The sequence below is a fragment of the Narcine bancroftii genome, chromosome 4 (assembly GCF_036971445.1).
Source record: "Narcine bancroftii isolate sNarBan1 chromosome 4, sNarBan1.hap1, whole genome shotgun sequence".
NCBI classification, from domain to species: Eukaryota; Metazoa; Chordata; class Chondrichthyes; order Torpediniformes; family Narcinidae; genus Narcine; species Narcine bancroftii.
In genome coordinates this window covers 43,045,986-43,070,552 of record NC_091472.1, presented here as the reverse complement: position 1 = coordinate 43,070,552, position 24,567 = coordinate 43,045,986, and the positions used below count along the sequence as shown (strand labels likewise).

At 41.4% G+C, this 24,567-nt stretch overlaps 1 protein-coding gene across 2 annotated transcripts in view; it reads left to right on the top strand.

Moving 5' to 3' along the window:
- Positions 1-22,068, top strand: part of LOC138759822 (uncharacterized) — a 39,850-nt gene extending 17,782 nt beyond the window's left edge. Inside the window, exons 2-3 of one of the 2 annotated variants that reach the window (XM_069930376.1) lie at positions 16,083-16,333; positions 21,721-22,068. In XM_069930376.1, the coding sequence (XP_069786477.1) occupies positions 16,083-16,333; positions 21,721-21,733 (264 nt within the window). In that variant the 3' untranslated portion in view covers positions 21,734-22,068. Of the gene's footprint in view, positions 1-16,082; positions 16,334-21,253; positions 21,496-21,720 lie in introns of those variants that run through there. The other variant, XR_011355121.1, reaches the window with a different exon arrangement.
- Positions 22,069-24,567: the final 2,499 nt, after the last annotated feature.

Genomic DNA, 24,567 nt, shown 5'->3' with positions numbered 1-24,567 from the left:
AACCCAGGTAACATTCTGGTAAACCTTCTCTGCACTCTCTCCACTCTGTCAGTAGAATTCCCCTCTGCTTTGCACCAACTACAAATGTAAAATACTGGGATGTCTTTTGGATATTGTGTTAATCAGAGATGCAATTCAAATTATGAACATTATGTATAAATGCATTCATGCCGCTATAAATTATGTTTCTAAACATTTTGATCACATCTCAGTTGCATTCTTTTCCATATTAACCAGCAGATAACGCAACATATCTCTCTGCAGGCTGACTCAAATTTCTGCATGTGTGCAGACCCAGCCATTACAATTTGGGCAATATTGGTTTCATAATGTAGCACCATGACATCCTTACAGACCTAATAAGTGTCTGAAGATGTGATGATATCGAGATGTGGCATCACTGCCAATCTGCCAATAAGTATATTTTTATCACTTGAGCAGAATGCTTATTTTCATGTTTTAATTCTTCTACTTCTTTCAAAACTTGAGGCATCATATTCATTCATAACCTCAAAATTTCATCACCTACATTTTTGACAGTTTTTATTTGATTTAAATTCCTTCATGGTCTCCCTACCCCTTTCACCCTCTTCAGCCCTACAAGGACTTTACATTCCAGTGATTCTGACCTTCTAAGTGACCTCAGTTTCCTTTGTCTTTCGATTGGAAGCTGTAACTTACATAGAGTTGGAGTAAAGGGCTGGAAATTATCCAAAAAGCTTCTTGTGGAAATGGCTCCTTGTACCATTTGAAGTCGACCTTTGAAAGTGCACATGTGAAGTGATGTGGAATACTTTTGCTTGACCCCCAAATAAATTTGCGACAGAAGGTGCTTACTGATGTGGAGTCGTAGAGAGACGCAGAACAGAAACGCCAAGTTTGCATCAACACTAATCCTAATTAATCCTTTTTTTTTAAAACGGTTCCTACATTTAAGTCAACTTTCCCCATATTCTATCATTCACCTACATACCAGGGGCAATTTACCATCCAACCTGTTTATCATTGAAATGTGGAGGTCTCAGTAACTTTTGATTGCAGGGAAACTGTTCACAGATGAGATGGAAGGTCAGGATTGAACTGAGCCTCCAGCGGTGTGAAACAATGGTCTTACTAGCTGTGTCACTGGCCTCCTCAAATTGTCATCCACGATTACTGGCCTGAGGATCATACATGACAAACATTCCTTTGAGCTGTCAACCTCTAAAAAATGTACACCTAAGATTATCTTCATTTCTAGAAGATCAGTTCTGCAGAAATCAATAGCTGAAGGCCAAAAACAACTTCATTGAAATGCTTGTGCTTGACTCCATTTTGTGCTGTGTGGCATGAGATTAATTAAAAGGGTGACTTGCTAAACTTTCTGAATTTGAGGAGGCTGTTGTAACCAGAGTCGTCTTCTTAGGAATATACTTGTCACTGTTTATGCAGAAAAAAAGTATTTATGAACCATTTTCACTGCAATAATATCATGAGGAAGACCACAGCATGAATGTTTTTCTGACATAATGCTTGTAAACAATTAAATGCCGAAGCTGGTTTCTTTATTCTCTGCAAACTTTATTTTTTTCAAACTTTCAGTGTTATAACGTCAACGAAACTTCATCAATAGTCGGACAAATTTATGGTGAGAAATGCCAAATAGCTCCACAACCTCTGTGACATGTTTATTGAATATTCCAAGGAGCAGAATATTGTGGGGTGAAACCTAGGAAGGAATCTGAAATCATTAATCCTACACACAAAAAAAACATTGCCTTTAGGAAGCTGTACAAGCAGGTTTTTTTTATGGCTTTGTTTCCCTCCCTTTGCTCTTGGCCTGGGTTTTGAATGTTGCATCACAAACTAGGTTTTAGCAAACGTCCTCTTCTGATGTGAGTTCGTATCCTTTCTTATCATATCAGTTTTCAGAGTCCAACATGTTCTCAGATTTCAGGCATTGATTGCTTTGAAATGGCCTTCAATTTTAGTGGGGGAGTGGAGATGTAACCAAACTGACAACAATGCAATGTCTGTCTATTTATGCTTGAAAATTAATTTCCTTTCTCTTTCTTTAATCATGATGCCTTGGCCTCATATCATCTGTGTTCGTCTCAAGTACTTGTCATGTTCCTGCAGCTGAGAATGAACAAATTTCAAGCCCCTGGATGTTTCATACTGTGAATCCTCCAGCATGAAGTTGTCGCCGATGGCATTCGGTTTTTATTTGCAGTATCATCTATGCAAGAAATCTTGGGAATTTATATTCTTGAGTATAATTAAATTTTCATCTTGTTTTAATTTGGTATCTATAGTACTTGTGGTAAATTGTAATCTCATATTTCCCCAACAGATGTAAAGACCAAAGGCAGTGGCTAAGAAGATATAGGGAAGATGACCATTATCTAAATCAGAATGTTGCGTGATGCTACTGCAACTAATTTCCAAGGAATAACAAGAATGTTGATTCTTGTCAGCAAGATATTCTTCCACACAAAAATATTTGATTAACTTTCCAAGGAAAAGAGACATTATAGGGAGGCACAACCAGGCTCTACTGGACTGATGTGCTGTCAAAAGATGGTGGCCATATGGGACAAGTCATTAACAAAGCCAAAACGCGATGGTTGGTTAGATGAATCAGAGAACAACTGACATCAGCGACAAACTATCTTATTGTTACTCGAGGCTGATAAATTCAACCTGTAGCTGAGCAGGATCGACAATGAGATAGACAACAGACTCGCCAAGGCAAATAGCGCCTTTGGAAGACTACACAAAAGAGTCTGGAAAAACAACCAACTGAAAAACCTCACAAAGATAAGCGTATACAGAGCCGTTGTCATACCCACACTCCTGTTCGGCTCCGAATCATGGGTCCTCTACCGGCACCACCTACGGCTCCTAGAACGCTTCCACCAGCGTTGTCTCCGCTCCATCCTCAACATCCATTGGAGCGCTTTCATCCCTAACGTCGAAGTACTCGAGATGGCAGAGGTCGACAGCATCGAGTCCACGCTGCTGAAGATCCAGCTGCGCTGGATGGGTCTCGTCTCCAGAATGGAGGACCATCGCCTTCCCAAGATCGTGTTATATGGCGAGCTCTCCACTGGCCACCGTGACAGAGGTGCACCAAAGAAAAGGTACAAGGACTGCCTAAAGAAATCTCTTGGTGCCTGCCACATTGACCACCGCCAGTGGGCTGATAACGCCTCAAACCGTGCATCTTGGCGCCTCACAGTTTGGCGGGCAGCAACCTCCTTTGAAGAAGACCGCAGAGCCCACCTCACTGACAAAAGGCAAAGGAGGAAAAACCCAACCAACCAATTTTCCCCTGCAACCGCTGCAACCGTGTCTGCCTGTCCCGCATCGGACTTGTCAGCCACAAACGAGCCTGCAGCTGACGTGGACTTCTTACCCCCTCCATAAATCTTCGTCCGCGAAGCCAAGCCAAAGAAGAAATCATGTTAACAATGGGATAATTGGGCTAATGCGATTTGAAATGCGTTCTCCCTGCAACATTAATTTGAAACATCAAAAGTAACATCATAAATGGCCTGAACAAGCAATTTATTTTTGAAAAATATTTCAACTTGAAAACTCATGTTACCATTTTATTGTTATACAAATCTTTCCATCAGTGGGAACCCGTTTTGAGTTTGCTATTTCAAGCTCTTTGCAGATCCATAACCTGTAAGTGAACGTCTCTAAAATATTCGAGCAATTTTCTCTTTGACTGAAATGGAAATGCAATAGCCAATTTGTTTTTCAATATCAAAAATCCATTTGACAAGCAGCTCTTATGCTTTTATTGATGGAGGGAATAATGTTTCACTTGGCATACCTTGAAATGGCAATATTTGTGTAAAAGAACATTAAAGTCTTGGACTTACTGGTTGTATTTACTTACTAGTAATACACACAAACCAAATGTGTAATGTGAAGACATGTGGTTCCAATCTTTACCATCTCATCATGTTGTAGGCTGAATGTTCCCATTTATTTCCCATGGGACATTAAACATTAGGTAATACTGGACACATTGGACACATTCTTAAAATGACCACAATTCCCTGAGGTATCAGGAAATCCATTGACTGTGTTTATGTTGTAAATACAGTAAAATTATGATCAATACTAAAGTTGTTTGCAGAGAAATATCTTATTTGGGAAAAAAAAACCTCCAAATACTATTAAAAATGAATGCAAAAGACATGAGATTTCTTTTGATGAGGTTCATTGTATTTATCAAGATTGGACCAGGCTCCATCGATAATGTCAGGCTGCATTTGACACAGGAAGATAAACTTTCAGAAGCATTTTTGTTAACGGAGGAATAGCATGAATCATATTGGTTGTGTGCAAAGATTGTTACTTCAAGGATGTAATCCCTTTAAAGGTTATGTCATATGGTTAACTACTCTCTGGTGCAACGGTAATTTGTTGAAATTTCCAGAAATGTCGCCCGTGAAGAGCTCTCGAGTAAACATTCACACTGTTTTAGCTCAGCATGTTTTGTACCTTCTTCAATGGTTCTGTACCTTCTGGAATGGGCCTTTTTAACTGTTGGGGACCCAGTGAGCATATGTTCACAAACACATGCACATTTTACAGGAGGAAGAGTCCTCACGTGTTAAGGGGTAGATGGTATCATGGCAGGACAGGATTCGGAACAAAACATGGAGACTGCTAAGCTGTCATCCATTCCATCCGGGCAAGTCTCAAGGGCCAATTCCCACCATGAGGAGACAGGGCAAAACACTTCTAAGCTATTGTGGGCTAGAATTGCATGGAGTTGCTGAATTCTGTGTAAAGAGACCCCCAAGATAGATTATGGCATTTTTCCAAAACCCCATGGAAATTTCTGCCAAACTAAGTGCTGGACACTGCAAGGAACATCTAGATACCACTACCACCTTGCTTTGCATCCCCACTCTCCCACAATTACAGAACCTCTCATTAAATCTGCAGGGCAGAATTAGGTTTTGGCAGCAGGATGGGGGGTTTCAGGCTAGTATGAATGAGTCAACTAATTATAGTTTAAATTAACAAAGAAAAGTGAGGAATGATGGTGATCTGGCAAGTTTTCAAATTTTTAAATTGAAATTTAGACATACAGCATGGTAACAGGCCAATTCGACCCATGAGACTGTGTCGTGCAAATTACACCCAAATAAGCTACACCCCCCCCCCCCCCCCCAACCGCAGTACGTTTCAGATGGTGAGAGGAAACTGGTGCCCCAGGAGAAAACCCACACAGGCACAGGGAGAATGTACAAACTCCTTACAGACAGCATGGGATTCGAACACCAGTCCAAATCGCTGGCGCAGTGAAGGCATTGCGCTAATTGTTACACCAATCGTGGCACCTCAATTTCAGATTCCAATTTAAATGAAACAGTTATATGGAGTAGAAGGTACTGAACAAGTGCATGTTCAGGACTAAACATCTGGCTATCCTTGGCTACGTGGTGGAGAATGGTTTCATTTGCCCAGATCCTGATAGGATGCACCCCCTGTTAGAGCTCCCCATTCCCAGGACCACAAAGGCTTTGAGGAGATGCCTGGGGCTTTTCTCATATTACACCCTCAATACGCTGATAAGGTTCACCCTCTCTTAAAAGCCATCATTTTCCCCCTCTCAGCTGAAGCCCAAACGGCTTTTAACTACCTCCGAAATTGCATTGTGAAAGCTGCCATGCACACAACGGACGAAAATGTACCTTTCCAAGTGGAAAATGATGCTTCAGACATAGCCTTGGCCGCTACCCTCAACCAGACGGGCAGGCAGATTGCATTTTTTTTCATGGACATTGCAAGGCCGCAAGCTCCGGAACCCATCTGTGGAAAAGGAGACTCAAGCCATTGTAGAAGCCATGAGGCTCTGGAGACACCTGGCTGGTAGGAAATTTATGCACCTCACTGACCAGCGCTCTGCCGCATTCATGTTTAATAATGTTAAGAGGGGAAAAATCAAAAATGACAAGACTGCTAGGTGGAGGATCGAGCTCCCCATCTACAATTATGACATTGTTTATTGGCCAGGAGCCCTTAATGACCCTCCAGATACCTTATCCAGAGGAAACTGTGCCTCTGCACACACCAACCAGCCAACTGTGGTCTCTACATAATGAGCTCTGCCATCCAGGGGTTAACCCCATGGCTCATTTTGTCAAGGTGTGCAATCTGCCCTACACCATGGAATACGTCAGGAAAATGACCGGGTCTTACCAGGTCTGCGCAGAGTGCACTTCTACCACCCCGCAAAGGTGCACCTGATCAAGTCATCCAGCCCCTTCAAATGGATCAGCGTCGATTTTAAGGGACCCCTCCCCTCCATGAACAGGAACACATTCTCCCCTCTGTCATTGATAAGTACTGCCCCTTCCCATTCGCTATTCCATGCCCAGATATGTCTATTTCATCAATCATAAAGGCCCTAGATTCCATTTTCACTCTTTCCGGGTATCCCAGCTATATTCAAAGTGACCACAGTTCGTTCTTTATGAGTGACGTCAGTACCTGTTGGTGCGGGGTAGTCCAGCAGGACTACAACCCCTGGGTGAATGGGCAGGTTGAAAAGTAGAACACCACGGTCTGGAAGGCTGTCAAACTGGCCCTGAAGTCAAAAGGCCTTCCAGACTCACTCTGGCAGGAAGTCCTCCTTATTGTGCTCCATTCCATCTGATCACTACTATGTACCGCAACCAACGCTGCTCCTCATAAGCTCCTATTCAATTTCGAAAGAAGGTTGGCACCGGAAACTACACTTCCAATCTGGCTCACCATTCCTAATCCAGTCCTTCTCAGGAAGCACGTGGAAAGAGTGAAACTGCTCCACGCCAATCCCAAGTGCATCTATGTGGAGTACATGGATGGCAGAGAGGACACTGTCTCTCTCAGAGACCTGGCACCCACCGGAATAGAGGGTCCATCACCTCAAGTGCCCAGCGAGCCACAAAGCTCATTCTCGCCACCCCCCAGTCAGGGCCCCGGGGGATCCGGTTCAGGAAGAAAGTGCATCCCCCCCTCCATCAATGAGCCAGTGACCCAGCCCGCCTCTCGTCCCTCACAAGAGGACCAGGCGATCCAAGGAGTTCAAGGTCCCCCAGTGCTAAGGCGCTCCACCAGGATCTCCAGACCCCGGACCACTTAAATCTGTAAATTTGTAAATAACTGTATATTTTTCAACTTTTCTTTCTGAACCCATTTTCTCAGTCTTATTCGCAGACCCTAAATTCTGCAGGAAGGGGTGAATGCAGTGAACTGTGATTCACTGGTAGGGTGTTGTGCTGATGGCGCCTCCTCCCAGCTCCGCTCCCATCAGCCCACATATAAACACAGAACCCTTCTGAAGACTACTGTGAGACCCTACCCATAGTTATAAGCTAATAAAAGCATTTGTTATCCCTCCAGTCGTGAGAGCTTTTATTCGCGCTACAATGGGTCATTGAGACATCCTCCCTCACAGTTTTTGTCTTTTTGACTCAGTGAGACAGATGGAATAGCAAAATGTAAAACACAAAGGGTTAAAATTCAAGGCCTTAATGCTCAAAGGTTTCCACAAATCTGATGCTCTGTTTTCAGTCTTGTTTTAATTACAGCAATGTGATCTTTGCTATATCCTAAACCTTTTTTTTATGAATCAGATGTCTGGTCAGATTTTCAGAGCAGAATGTAAATGCTCAAGGGTAAATTCCTTTTTTTTTGGCAGGACTAAAGAGGAAATAGATCACACTAAGAAAAGATACTATTCTTCAGTGGAAATGTTACAGACCATGGGGACCTTCATATGTTTTTCATATTCCAGCTTACAATAGATGCACTTTTTGCTGTGATTTCATTCTTGGCCTCGTTTCCATTTTTGTAATTCCTCTCCTCCATTTTGTGAACTATATATTTTTCTATTTCAGTCCACAGGTCACTCTTTGATTTAAAGTGGAGAGGGCAAACATTTTTTTTGTATTTCAGGCACAGCTGGTGTTGTTCTGAAGTAACCACAAGGCAATGCCTGAGAACAGTAGTCAATGCTAATTTCTTTCTCTGCCGTCCAGTCGGGAGACCTGGGGTGGCCTGGCAAGTTTAAGACCTCAATTTAAAAAAATCCAGTAGTTAACACATTGTACTCTTTATGCCATGCCCTTATATTTTCCACTGTACCCCTGTACCCCCTTTACTCAAGTGTACCTCTATACTGACAATGTCCTCTGTACTTTTCTACCCCTTTATCCATTGCACCCAGTGTACCTCGGTACCCTTTGAACCCCCTATGCCCACCATAAGGGAAAACCTTGGCCGCTAGCAATTTTAGCATCTGCAAGTATAGGTTAATTATGATATTCACATCCATTTGTCTGGTTCCATTGACTTCAACAGATCCAAATCTTTGGAGGTTAATAAGTCCAGTGGCCATTACTCAGACATTCTTTTTGTTCCAGTGATGACCCCATTACTTGTGATAGGTGCACATTACAGCTATGCAAAGCACCACTACTGACTCATTCTTCATATGATCTAGGCAATGAGCTGTGATTAGCTGTTCGCCTATATGTGATATGACTCAAGACTGACCTCAGTCTGGATCCAAGCACAGAATGGATTATTAGAGAGGGATGTCAACTGAGAATCTTGGCTGACTGGTAACTCTAGCAACTGTACTGCAATCTATGGCTGCAATCAATTAATTCTGTGGAAATTATTAAATGAACCTAATGCATGCTTCCAAAGTGGGTCGTATGCACTAAAACAATACTAAATTTTGACCTTAAAGAGCCAACTTCCTCCCTGACCTCAAATTCACTCAGTCCACCTCAAGCAACATTCTCCTTATTCTCAATCTCTCTCTATTTCCATCTCAGGAGATTAACTCTTGACAGACATCTTCTGCAAACCCACCAACTCCCACTGCAACCCTGTCCCCCGTAAGGATTTAATTTCTTTCCCTCGATTCCGCCGTGTCTGTCGCATCTGCTCCCAGGACAAGGTCTTCAACACCAACTCATTAGCGATATCCTCTTTCTTCAAACTACATTGCTTTCCATCTTCATCTACCACCATCAACTCTACCCTCACCTAAGTATCCTCTACTATCTGCACATGAGCCCTGGCCCCCTCCACTCTCACACGCAACAATGACAGGATTCCCCTTGTCTTCGCCAACCGCCCCACCAGGCTCCACACTCAACGTATCCTCCTCTGCCATTTCTGTCACCTACTACATTATTCCATCACAACACATATTTCCCTCTCCACTTTCCATAGGGACTGTGCCCTCCATGACACCCTCATCTGCTCCTCGCTTCCCACCAACTGCCTCATTGGGACCTACCCCTGTGACCACTGGAGATGCACCAAATATGACCACACCTCCTCCTTCTCCACCATTCAAGGCCCCATATTGTCCTTCCAAGTGAAACAACACAACTTGTGAGTCAGAGGTGGTTATCTAGTGCTGCTATTGTGGTCTCCACTACATCGAAGAGACTGGACGCAGACTAGCAGATTGCTTTGTTGAGTACCTCAGCTCTGTTCCCCACAATAGTTGGATCTCCCACTGGTCGCCTATTTCAATTCCTGCCTCATTTCCTTTCAGATATTCCTGTCCATGGTCTCATGTACTACCAAATTGAGACCACCTACAAATGAGAGGAACGACACCTATTTAGGCACTCTCTAACCAGATAGCATTAACATTGACTTCTCTGGTTTCCTGTCCCCCCCACCACCACCACCCCCATCTTATTCCCCATACCTCCTTTCCTCAAGCTCTTTCTTCACTATTCCCTCTGTCACCTTCCACAAAACAAAAATCAATTCTCACCTTTCCTCCTATCATATTCAAATAGCACCTTTAGTCTGTTGGTCTGTACTCCTCCCCATCCTATTCTTCCCCCCTTCTTTCCCCAGCCTTGAATTCAGACTCCTGTCTATTTCACTCACAATGAGGAAGGGTTCAGGCTCAAAACACTGGTTTATATCTTTACCTCCTATGGACACTTCAAAACTGGCTGAGTTCCTCCAGAATTTCTGTGTTTGACTTTAAAGAGTAGCCAATTCTGATATTTAGTTCACAGCATTGACAGTTTGAATTGATATTGCACCATAAACATTATAAAACCTGCCCAAGATGTTTCACAGTAACATTATCAAAGACAATTTGAAAGCAAATCACTTAAGGACAAATTAGGCCTAAAAGTTTGGTCAGCATGAAAGGTTGTAAGGGGCCTCTTAAAAACTGGAAAGAGGATGGTAGAGGTGATTAGGCTAATTTCGAAGTTTAGAGTCCTGTCAAGGAGTAGTTAGCATTGGGAGTTCCAGAGGAGGCCAGAATTTGATAGGTAACTATTGTCCTGGAAGTTAAGTGAGTTGGATTTACTGAGGGGGAGACCATGAAGGGGATTTGAAAAGAAAGTTGAGAATTTTCAAAGAGTCTATCATTTTTTATGCAATCAACAAACAGTGACATCATGGTTAGATCAAAAATGGTGACCCTCACATTCCAGGGCTTTAACATTTTGAATCAAGAGACTTTAGAAAGTTCAGGCCTCAATTTTAATCTTGGTCCATTCAATTGCAATTGAGGGCCCATGTTCAGTTCTAACGACAGTTTATACATCTTATCCAACTTTATTCTCCAAAGACTTCAAATTTTCAAAGGACAATAAATTCCAAGTGACATTTACATCCTGTGGCAAACTTTAAAATACAGCACTCACTATAAAGGTTGGATAAAATGAAATTTCCATTCAAGCTCTGGCAATTGTCATTTTCAGCAAGCGTTGGAGTACACCCAGGGCCGGTGCCAAGCTATTTTGTGCCCGAGGCAAGGCCAACTACTTGCACCCCACACCCCCCCAAAAAAAATGCCATTTTCAAAAAAATAGATGTTTTGTGGAGAAAAATGAAAGGCACAAAACATAAAACTGGTGAATTTATTTTAAATTGCAAGAATAAGTAAAACATCGATCTTTGATTATCTTTCTCAAATACAAAAGAAAGTATTTTGGCAAACAAATCATTTTGAACTAAAGGGCACTCAGTAGAATACATACCTCTGCCGAGGGCAACACGACATTAAAACCTTTTACTTCACACACCTTTCCAGTGATGAAAATAGAGAACTTGGTTCTAGATGAATTTGTTGAATCAATTAGCAAAACATGTTAACGAGAAAAGAAACGAGGAAGGGTGGTGATGTTAAAATGAAATTAAGAGAGCAGTAAGGGACTTGATTTGTGCAGAAACTTTGCTGCCAAGCATTTTGGCTGAATACCCCCTATCTTTGCAGTAACTTCAATATAATTCTATAAAGATAGAAGAGATATATCACTGGGCCTAGATTGAGAACCCTGGCTTATCTTTTACACTGATAAAAGAAGCCATGTTAAGAGTTAATAGAGAGTAGTCAAGACAGAATAATACCTCATCTCCCAGGGTTTAGCATTGAACAAGTGCTCTGGGGGGGGAGGGGTAGCGGGGGCGAGCGAGGGAGAAGCGAGGGAGGGGGAGAATAAGCAAGGTGGGAAGTGGGAAAGGGAATGGACACTGGGATGGGGGAGGGAGAACGGGGACCTTGAGTGGGGAGCAGAGACTGTGGAGGTGGAGGGAGTTGGGAGAGAGGGAAGGACATGCTAGGCTGCAGTGACCCAGCACTGAGCTAATGTGGCCAGGGGCGAGTGAGGGTATTTGTGCCCCCCACCCCCTCCCTTGGGGAACCACTACCCTATTGCCATCCATGAGATCCTCACTCACCGGACAGCTTGATCACCCTAAGCACCCCTCTGTGGTCTGTGCCCTAGGTGACTGCCTAGTTCGTTTAATGGTAGCACCACTACACTCCAATAATTATTCATAAGAATTACAATTATTTAATAACCCATTGTGATCTAAATTTAATTGTGTTCTCTGACATGTACTACAACTAATGATGACATTCTAATAGGGAGGTCAAATAAAGCCACAGTAGTTCTAACTATCACCATAGACACGTACTCCAACAGTTACAAGGCAATATGAACATTATACTGAAACCAGTTCTTTACTAACGTTATCTATTAAAACCCATTCTTCCTGTTTTTCCTACTTTGCTCCCCTTGTCTTCTTGAATCTTTTATTTAAAACCTTGCTGTTTCCATATTAAGAGCAATTGTTTCTGGAAAGCTGCATTAAAAAAAATCCTTTTTTTAGTCTCGTCAGTTACTCTCTTGGTACTGTGCATGTGGCAGATGTGTGACTAACTATTTCCTTTAGTGATGTGAGGAATGAAACCTTTTATGAAATGTGACATATGACCCACATATTTAGCATCTAAAACACTGCCAGTCTGCATTATAATTATTGCTTAATTGATGTTTTAGTTATTGTGGGCTATACATTAGTTGCTGTACTCATGCAGAAAATATAGGCTTAATGTGGAGTTGCCAAACAATCATTTCACTGTAAATAATAACCGAGTGATCAGATTTCCAGGAGATGGTGTTTCTTTGGATTAAACTTGAATTCCTAACCTGGCCAACAGGTGCACAAGTTGAAGATTGTGTAAAGACACGAAGGATAAAGCTTGCAGTATTGGCACTCAGCTCAAAATTCTCCGCCTTCAGGGATCCTCGTCAACGATAGTACAGTATTTTTTTTATTTGTTTATTCAAAGCAGCTGAAGAAAGAAGAAAACTGGATAGAAGGGATGAGAAATTAATTACAGATGTATCTGAAATTTCAACCCATTAATTTGAAGTGGATAAAAACATGATGGGAAATACTGACCAGTGTGCTTCCACATGTTTGAGACAGGCAATTTTATAACACACAATGGCAAAAGAGGCAGCATTTACCTCATTGACTGTTCTAGGCCGTCAATCCTTCCCAGCTGAATTTCTCATAAGGCCCATTCAATGTTTTTTAAGCACAGAATGGTAATTTCTTTCAATCATGTGCTGGTCCATATTCAATGCTTATTGTTTTCTTCATAGCACTTCATCATTGTCTATTTGTGTGGCATCGGACTTGTCAGCCACAAACGAGCCTGCAGCTGACATGGACATTTACCCCCTCCATAAATCTTCGTCTGCGAAGCCAAGCCAAAGAGAGATAAATGGGCTGATAATATGCAGCAATTTTTCATATTTCAATTTTTTTATCAGATGAATCATGAAGTCAGTTAAATAAAATTTAGGAGAAAATAGATTTGATTTGCATTCATTGCACCATTGCACAAGGACAGGTTGGAAAGAGTCATGTCATTTTTTTTATGTGGGTGGCATTGGAGTCCAACTGAGTCAGGGTCATCAGAGTTTCCTGAGTTGTACTCTCCAGTAGAGGCCAATGAGAAACCATCAAGAAAGAGATCAATTTATGGATTTTCTTCTCAGTTACTCATCCAAGATTTAATTCCAGCATGATTAGCGCCATGCTGGAATGGCGTCAGTGATCCAGGTGCAAGTCCCTAAGGAGTTTGTACCTTTTCCCTCTGACTTGTGGGGGTTTCCTTACACTCTCCAAAATGGTACAGGGCGTATAGTTTAATGGGTGTATTTGAGCAACATGGGCTTTGTGGGCTGGATAGGCCCTGTTACCATGTTGCATGCCTAAATATTTTTAAAAATGAGTTACTGAGAAGAAAAATCTTACATCGATTGAAGCTTTTGTTGGCTGAGATGCACTAACTCAATTCAGATTGGGGAGTGCATCCCATGGGTATTGCAGAGACTGAGCCACTTGTCAAGCAGAACTCAAACATTGGCAGTATCCATGATGGGGGCGCTTTTGTCTGCTGGGTTTAATAATATGGGGAAATAACAGTGACGTGGCCGAACACTAGGAAGGAAGTAGAGAACAAATGGTGGAAGCAAATCACATTTCATGTTTTTGAAAATGAATTTTTTTTAGCTCTTAATGTAAAAATTATGTAAAAACCTCTGTTCATCTTATGACCCCTGGTGAAATATGTGATCAAAGAGAAGTTGCAGGCAGCAATACTACATCATGGAAAGGAAACCATTTAAAACACTTTTGCCGCAAGCCACCCCTGTTCCTATAAGGATTATTCCTTTTGTCCATGTTGAACCATTTAAAAAATGAATGATGCAGTAATTATCAACAGATAAATGTCATTCAATTTTTGATACATTTGTAATCAACAAAATTATTGTCAGTCTTCTGCATCAGACACCTTCTAACCTTCAACATGGGAAGAAGTTTCAGACCGCAAGCAGAGACACCTAAAATACTGCGAGATTGTTTAGAAAACTCTGGCAGACTTTTCTGATTGCTGCAAAACATTCAGGCAGCTCAGCAAAATGACGCCATGCTTTTCACTGAACCTCTTAAAGCTGCCAGGAATCAAGTTAGTGTGGTAATCTACACTATTACCAATCCTTTTACTATTGACAGCTCAAGAAAACAACCTTTGTGGCGTACTCCATGCTGCTTTCAGGACCAAATGTTGCCTCATCTTTTTTCATTCTTGTGCTGTTGTCTGGACTGCATCTGGTCACGGCACCTCAACTTAAATGCAGAATTTGTTGTTTGTTACTTGTTCAGCAGGACTGCAGGAAGTTGTTTTCTCTGGAATAATATATAGGAATGTATGCATCAGGTAACCCGATAGCTAATTCATGCTACATACTTTATATTCCTTACACCCAATAGCTATTCATCAACTTTAATCACTACACCCCTTCCATTTGGTTTGACAGTTCCTTTTGCATGTTTAAGTCTGATAAAATAGTGCACAAATATTTAATGATGTGCTTTGGAAAGTATGCAATTAAAAGCTCTAATATTAGGCGGATGCCAGGCACACATGACTTTTCCCAAAAAGTCCCAAACAACTCAGTGGGAAAATGTTTTCCAACACATGAAAAGGGTTAATGTTAACTACCTCCAAATTGCCGCTGCTGGCAAGAGCAATTCTTTGAGGTGGATCCTTCGATATTAGTGCAGACTAGTGCGGTTGAAAGTTTCATAACCTGGACATCAAATATAAGCTATTAAAATAATCACCCTTACAAGAAATTGCCCCCATGACTTAGTCGTGAAGGCAGCTCTGAGCTGAGCCCAGTGAATCGAAAATCTCAGATTTGATCCCAGGTCTGTGCTGAGTTAAGCAGTTTCATGTTGAGCAATGGGAGACAAATGTTTTTTTTCCATAAACTTGCCATGCTTATGTTGCTAAGTAACATTTTCTTATTCCAGTGGCTTAGTTGTAGGTCACTTTTTCTTATATATATTGAATTTCTAATGTTTGAATTAAATAAGAACCAATGCAAAACAATCATACCAATCAGACAGTACTGTTACAAAAACAGTGAACACAAAGCTGTAGCAATGCCCGGCACTGTCTGTAAGGAGTCAGTACATTCTCCCGTGTCCACATGGGTTTCCTCTGGAAGATCTGGTTTCCTCCCACCTCCAAGAATGTATGGGGTTTGTAGGTTAATTGGTGTATTTGGATGGGACTTAGCTCTAAATTAAATTAAAATAAAATACAAAAAAATGTTAATTAAATTAAAATCCAAGTCATGTTTAGCTGATCATATCCAAGCTGTGGGAGTACAACAGTCCCCTGAGTTGGAAGAGGGAAACAGTGGTGCAACTGGTGGGGCTGCTGCCATGCAACTTCAGCATCCTGGTTCAACTCTGATCCCCGGTTACAGCTCAGTAACATTGCATTTTCTCCCTTTTACTGTGCAGGTCCCCTCCAGGACTTCAGGTGTGCAGGTTGGTCAGTTGAATGATTGCCTTAAAACATTGCTTTGTATGTAGATGAGTGCTCCAGTCTGGGAGAGTTGCTTTGGAAGAGTGAATGCATGAGCTCAGTCAGCCAGAGGCCTTATTTCCATACTGTGTGACTCACTCCATCTCTATCTAAAAAAACAATCAAAGTTATTATGGTGAAGCGGACCACTCCATTAACAAATGTACGTAGTTGTGGGACCCCACAGCTTTGGGAGTTCCCAGTGGGCAGGGGGTGGGGGGGGGGGCACAAGGAACTCTGGGAGTTGCATGACTTCAGAGATTGGCTGATTGTGTTTGTGCGCTAAATGTTTAAACTTCTGTGAAGATTCCATTAAACAGTTCTAAAATAAAATAACTTGTCTGTTCAGCTCACAGACAATGGCTTCAGTTCAAACAACACTTTGGACCTCACTAAGGATGCACAGAACACCACTGCGCTCAAACTTCCAGTACTTCGGACCTCACAGCCACAGAACTGGTTCAAGCAGGCTCAGGCCCAGTTCCATCTTCACCAGATTACTGCTGATGCAACTAAGTACTACTGTGTCGTTGCATCACTGGACCAAGACTCCACAGGGCGTAGTGTCGATTTCTTACCCCAGCCTCCATCCAACGACAGGTATGAAGCCATCAAAGTCCTGCTTATACATATTTTCTGCCTTGCCCGATGCAACAGGGCAGCATGACTTCTTCATATGGATGGTCTGTGTGACTGCACTCCTCCCAATTAATGAACGAGATGCTGGTGCTCATAGACAGACACAAGCCCTGTCTGCTTTTTGAGGAACTTTTTCTCAAACAAATGCCAGAAGACAATGCTGGGGAATTCCACTAGGATTCCACCAGGAGACTTGGTGTCATCATAATCGAAGGGTGAGCCAAACTGTGTATGGCATCAAACACCTAATGTCATCACGCAGCGGGTACAGTGGGCCTCGGTTGGCCGGTGGATACGTCACAAAGTAGGAAAGTATTTGCTGGACCAAAATGTATGTCCTCCAGTTTCAGTCCCAATATGGCAGTGCGATACACGGCACTTTCGCTATTTCGCTAGAGGGCAGCGGGTTCATGGTCAACAGGGATCACAAGTCTTTGACTTTCGTTTTTACCAAGATGTCGGATCCATGGTCTATACGACAACAATGACATCTCTCCTACATTTCAGAGTTTAGGACTACAATAAAACATGTCGCTGAGAGAAAAAAAAAATCTAGTTGCCAACAAGTTATCCTGCATCATCATAGGTTCCCTCCATTCGCCTGCTCCCATTATAGAGTTCACGGCTTTGGCAGCAGCTCAGGAGGGAGATGAAGAGATGGCCGTGTATCGCACTCCCATATTGGGACTGAAACTGGAGGACATACATTTTGGTCCAGCAAATACTTTCCTACTTTGTGATGTATCCACCGGCCAACCGAGGCCCACTGTACCCGCTGCGTGGTGACATTAGGTGTTTGATGCCATACACAGTTTGGCTCACCCTTCAATTAGACACCATGTCTCCTGGTGGGAAAATTCATGTGGCACAGTCTGTGCAAGCAAGTTGGTGCTTGGGGAAGGACACACATCCAATGCCAGACCGCAAAAGTTCAGTGCCACACCCAAGCTCCACTGCAGGTTTTTGCACCCACACAGCACAAACTTGATCACATCCACATATACATCATTGGCCTGTTACCCCTGTCTAATGGCGCTACTCACTTCTTCACAATATTAGACAGGTTTGTAAAATGGCCAGATGTTGTCCCACTCTCTGACACTTCTGTCTCAGCTTGTGTGAGAGCCCTCATCGCCAATTGGATAGTGCATTTCGGACTACCCGTGCATATCTCCACTGTCTGGGTTATGGTCCACCATCGCACAGCTGCTGGGCATGCAACTGCATCGTTCAATGGCCTATCATCCCCAGTCTAATGGCTTAGTGGAACATTTTCACAGTCATATGAAAACGGCTCTCATGGTATGTCTTAAGCGACCAGATTGGATAGATGAACTGCCTTGCGTACTTTTAGATATCTGTACTGCACTGAAGGATGATCTAGCTACATCCTCCACAGAATTGGTTTGTGGAGTCCCGCTAATGGTCCCAGGGGATTTAATTCCAGCAGCGCGTGGGCAGCAAGAATCTCCGACTTTGGTACTCACTTGCTTAAGAAAGAAGGTGGGTACACTGGCACCTATCCCGGCCACCTGGCATGGGCCTACAACTTCATACATTCTGCCTGAACTCAAGGATTTCCTTTTTGTATTCCTGAGCAGAGATGTTCACAGGACGCCGTTGTAATGACCACATGAAGGTCCTTGACAGTTCCTGGGTGCACAAGCAACTTTGATGAAGGGCTCAAGTCTGAAACATTGGTTGTGCATCTTTATCATTGCTATATAAAGTACACTGTTTGACCTGCTGGCTTTCTCCAGCATTGAGGTTTTACTTCAATCATGGTGTCTGTAGACTTCCATGCTTTACTCAACTTCCTGTATTTCACTGGTGTCTGTCGTCCATATCTGAACATAGTTCATTTTTTTTTAAATCATTATCACTATATGTTTATCATGACCAAGGCCAATATTAGTCATTTGTCTCTAGTTGCCCTTGTGTTGCCCTTGCTGAACCTCTGCAGAGTATGCAGAAACAGAATCAGAATCAGAATCAGAAGCAGAATCAGATTCAGAATCAGAATCAGAATCAGAATCAGATTCAGAATCAGAATCAGAATCAGAATCAGATTCAGAATCAGAATCAGAATCAGAATCAGAATCAGAATCAGAAGCAGAATCAGATTCAGAATCAGAATCAGAATCAGAATCAGATTCAGAATCAGAATCAGAATCAGAATCAGATTCAGAATCAGAATCAGAATCAGAATCAGAAGCAGAATCAGAAGCAGAATCAGATTCAGAATCAGAATCAGAATCAGAATCAGAAGCAGAATCATATTCAGAATCAGAATCAGAATCAGAATCAGAAGCAGAATCAGATTCAGAATCAGAATCAGAATCAGAATCAGAATCAGAATCAGAATCAGAATCAGATTCAGATTCAGAATCAGATTCAGAATCAGAATCAGAATCAGAATCAGAAGCAGAATCAGATTCAGAATCAGAATCAGAATCTGAATCAGAAGCAGAATCAGATTCAGAATCAGAATCAGAATCAGAATCAGAAACAGAATCAGAATCAGATTCAGAATCATAATCAGAATCAGAAGCAGAAGCAGAATCAGATTCAGAATCAGAATCAGAATCAGAATCAGATTCAGAATCAGAATCAGAATCAGAATCAGAATCAGAATCAGAAGCAGAAGCAGAATCAAATTCAGAATCAGAATCAGAATCAGAATCAGAATCAGAATCAGAATCAGACTCAGAATCAGAATCAGATTCAGAATCAGAATCAGAATCAGAAGCAGAATCAGAATCAGAATCAGAATCAGAATCAGAATCAAAATCAGATTCAGAATCAGAATCAGAATCAGAATCAGAAGCAGAATCAGATTTAGAATCAGAATCAGAATCAAAATCAGATTCAGAATCAGAATCAGAATCAGAATCAGAATCAGAAGCAGAAGCAGAATAAGATTCAGAATCAGATTCAGAATCAGAATCAGAAGCAGAATCAGATTCAGAATCAGAATCAGAATCAGAATCAGAATCAGAATCAGAATCAGATTCAGAATCAGAATCAGAATCAGAAGCAGAAGCAGATTCAGAATCAGAATCAGAATCAGATTCAGAATCAGAATCAGAATCAGAATCAGATTCAGAATCAGAATCAGAATCAGATTCAGAATCAGATTCAGAATCAGAATCAGAAACAGAATCAGAAGCAGAATCAGATTCAGAATCTGAATCAGAATCAGAATCAGATTCAGAATCAGAATCAGAATCAGAATCAGAAGCAGAAGCAGAAGCAGAATCAGAATCAGAATCAGATTCAGATTCAGAATCAGAATCAGAATCAGAATCAGAATCAGAATCAGAAGCAGAATCAGAATTAGAGTCAGTATCAGATTCAGAATCAGATTCAGAATCAGATTCAGAGTCAGATTCAGAATCAGAATCAGAATCAGAATCAGAATCAGAATCGGAATCAGATTCAGAATCAGAATCAGAATTAGAGTCAGTATCAGATTTAGAATCAGATTCAGAGTCAGATTCAGAATCAGAATCATAATCAGAATCAGAATTAGAGTCAGTATCAGATTTAGAATCAGATTAAGAGTCAGATTCAGAATCAGAATCAGATTCAGAATCAGAATCAGAATCAGAATTTATTGTCATGAACAAGTCATGAAATTTGGTGTTTTGGGGCAGCATCATAGAGCAAACATTCATATTATAACCTCCTTACAACATTACTATAAAAAAGTAAAAATAATAGAGCACAAAAAATAAGGCAGTGTCTTTGGGTCCTTGATTATTCAGGAATCTGATGGCAGCGGGGAAGAAGCTGCACTTGTGCTATTGACTGCTTGTCTTTAGGCTCTGAAAGTAATGGAGTCCCAAACCCATCGACAGTGATACATATCACTTTTATTCTTCTGGGCTGCAAATGACGTGGGATTAGGAAATGCTGTGACAGAAGACCATAAATAATTGCAGCTCTGCCTTCACCTGTCATCTAAGTAGGTATGCTTGACAGGAATTATTAGGTTGCACCATCACACCAACTGAGGTCAGTTAACAGAACTTAGAATCTGAATTTATTGTCATGAACATGTCACAAAATTTATTATTTTGTGGCAGCATAAAAATGCAAGCATTTCTATGAAACACTTTACAAAATAATTTAAATAGTGCAAGAAAAAGAAAAATTTGAAGTACGATAGTGTCTGTAGCTCATTGCTCATTTGGGAATCTGATGGCAGAGGTGGAGAAGCAGTTGTGTCACTGAGTGATCATCTTCAGGCTCCTGTATCTTTTTTCCTGATGGTAGAAAAGTGAAGAGGGCATGGCCTGGGTGGTGGGGGTCACTGAGGATAGATGCTGCTTTCTTAAGATACCACCCTACCATTGATATCCTTGATGGAGTGAAGACTGGTGCCCATGGTGTTAACAACCCTATGGAGTTTATTCTTGACCTGAGCATTGGCACTTCCATACCATACAGTGATGTAACCAGCCAGAATGCTCTTCCCGGTACACCTGTATAACTTTATGAGAGTCTTCGGAGATATAACAAATCTCCTCAAACTCCTGACAAAGTATAGCCACAGGGGAGTTTTCTTCATGATTGCATTGACATAAAGGTCACAAATCTTGACACCCAGGAATTTGAGGTTCTTGGCCTTCTCAACAGTTGACTCTTCGATGAGGACTGGTTCATGTTTCCTGATTTCCTCCTGGTCCACAATCATCTCCTTGATTTTGCTGATGTTGAGTGCAGGGTTGTTGTGACACCACTCAACGAGCTGATCTATCTCCCTCCTTTACACTTCTTTATTGCCGTTTGTGATTCTGCCAATAACTGTGGTGTCATTAGCACATTTGTAGATAGCATTTGAATTGTGCCTAACCACACAGTCATGGGTGTAGAGCAGTGAGCTAAGCACACATCCTTTAAGTGCTGATCATTGGTGAGGAGGAGACATTGTTTCCAATTTGTACGACTGTGGCCTTCCAATGAGGAAGTCAAGGATCCAGCTTCAGAGAGAGGTACAGAGGCCCAAGTTTTGGAGCTTGTTGACCAGCACTTAAGTAAAATGCTTCCTGATAATATTTGACTAGTTTTTCAGTGGATAAGATCATGGAATCACAAGCAAATACAGAATCTACTGTGAGGTAAGGTTCTTTACTGAGAAGTGGGAGTGAACAGATGATGGCAAGGTTAAATACAGTAAACCCATCATAAAATAGCATAGCATCCTCACAATCACTGGGTAAACTCATGCATAAGGTTTGGGTGAATGAGAAGCTGATGACGTCTGCTCAACTGCAGCAAATAAATATTTAAAATTAAATTACCACACTGACTATTTTTGGATTGTTTTATTTCCTATTTTTCAGACTATTAACATGAACATATGTAACATTGATGGGAACCACAAAGGAAGATTTCAAATGAAAACGACAACAAACTTTTCCACTGATTCATAATACTCAAGGAATACTTCAGTTCCCTTTGGACAAGAGATGTCCCACTGAAAGATCTGGTGTGGACTTTAAGCTATACAGTCAAATTAATTATTATATTACATTAATTTTCAATTAATGTCAGAGGTTGTGTGGTGGGAATGAAAAGGAGGAATTCTACTTATAAATGATGGATTGATGAATAATTGCTGTAATTAATAATTTTCTATTGAAGTTGCATTTATCTAATATACCAAAAAATAAACGATTGTTCAATATTATTACCAGGAGCTTGAGTTATCTTGTCTTACTTTATTTCATGGTTATGAGGATGAAATTCTGCTTTATAACTGTGCCAGACTAGTTTAACATATTCTTGAATGTTATCTTCTTCTGGTACTGGAACTCTCATATTTCACAGAAGAGTACCACAAAAACATTTGCCACTGAGATTTGTAATTAAATAGCCTTGATACTGAGCTGGTTAAAATAATTCTTGAGATTGATAACATGCACTGTTATTAAAGTGCAAATTAACAGCATCTGAAGAAAACTAGCGTCTGATTCACTCTACTCTCTCAGAATCTTCTTGATAATATTGGGGAATCTTTGCTAAAATCTATGAGGTTGGCATCAAGTTTCCGTAAACACTGGTAAATCCCTGGTAAACACATAGTAACCACATCAAAAATGTTGAAGCTTAGCCTCGCCCTTTTCACAGGGTGATACATCTGCCTGTCCCGCATCGGACTTGTCAGCCACAAACGAGCCTGCAGCTGACGTGGACTTTTACCCCCTCCATAAATCTTCATCCGCGAAGCCAAGCCAAAGAGAGAGAGAGAACATTTATTTACTCTGCAGTGATCTTCTGGCACTGAAAATGTAGAATCTTATCCCTTCATCTTTATATTATTGTCAAAATTTGCTTTGCACAAATTATTTTGACCCACTTTTTTAAGTGAGATTTTTAAAAAAATAATTACTTTGTATCTGATTTGACTCTCATTACTTTTCCAGCTGATTAATGATTCTTTAATGGTCATTAGATCGTTGTGTTGCTGCATGTGAGCTGAATCCAGAATTTTTAGGAGGATGCTGTGATCTTCATTCATTAATTGGCCACAACTTTCAATGAAAGCTCCCCCAAAAATCAATGAACAGGGGCTCGGTTAACAAAGGACTGACAACATTTATTCTCCATTGATTGAGATTTTTTAGCAACACCTTTTTAGACAATGCAGACCAGCTGGAAAAAGGCATGCAATGAAGGAACAATGTATGCAATGGAGCCACAGGTTAACATTTGAAGGATTTGATCATTTTGTTGCCAACGTGTATGTAGGAGAATTCTTTCTTATTATATCAGAATCAGAAATAGGGTTGCATGGTTAGCATAGAGGATAGCACAACGGTGATGTCTGTAGGAGTTTGTACTTGCTCCCCATGTCTGTGTGGGTTTCCTCCAGTTGCTCCGGTTTCCTCCCTCCTTTCCAAATGTACAAGGACCATTTGGGTGGCATGGGGTCATGAGCTGGAAGAGCCTGCTATCATGTTGTATGTCTGTTATATGGGAAGGGAAAAATTTGGTGGGCTCAAAAAGCAATGAGTCTGGACACAGACTGAACACAGGAAGGATCTTTATTAAAACACGTGTAAGGGGATTGCAACAGGCATAATATACACTAATACTCTCAATCACAAAACCCAGTCACATCACTCACATCAGACTTAACATTACCGATACTAGCAACTGCTTACACTCAAACACAGTAAAACCCAGTCACATCAGACTTAACATTACCGATACTAGCAACTGCTTACACTCAAACACAGTAAAACCCAGTCACATCAGACTTAACATTACCGATACTAGCAACCGCTTACACTCAAACACAGTAAAACCCAGTCACATCAGACTTAACATTACCGATACTAGCAACTGCTTACACTCAAACACAGTAAAACCCAGTCACATCAGACTTAACATTACCGATAATAGCAACTGTGTACAGTCTTATAACAACTAAGGATTAACAATCTGCTACCCGCCATTCTTTGTCCAATGCTAACAGCCCCGATCCCTTATATAGTGCACACATAAACGACTCCTTCAGCATTGCTCATACTTTGTGATCTGATGTGAAGCAGGGTTCATCTCAGGACCAAAGAACAACAGAGGAAGAGCTAAAGCATGTAGTGGACTTTATAATACAGCGAGCTCAAGGATCTGGCCCTCATCATCACTGGGTGATGTAAAGGGGCCAATGGTCAGGTGTGCACTAATGGGTGGGCAGAGTACAACTTTGATTGGCAGGTGATGCAACTTTCGACCAGGTTCCAGACAGAGAGGTCACATGCCCCTCCACAATCCACACTCCTTACCAGGTTCCAGATGGAGAGGTCACATGATCCTCCACAATCAACACTACATTCAACCCATCAGAAGTCACACCACTCGCCAATCACATTTCAGATTTCAGATTTATTGTCAGAGAATATACATAACATATAATAACATAACAATTACAGCACGGAAACAGGCCATTAGGCCTTTCTATTCCGCACCGAACCAAACACCCCTTTCTAGTCCCACCTCCCTGCACAATGCCCATAACCCTCCATCTTCTTCTCATCCATATACCTGTCCAACCTTTTCTTAAATAATACAATTGACTCCGCCGCCACTATTTCTCCCGGAAACTCATTCCACATGGCTACCACTCTCTGAGTAAAGAAGTTCCCCCTCATGTTACCTCTAAACCTCTGCCCCTTAATTCTTAA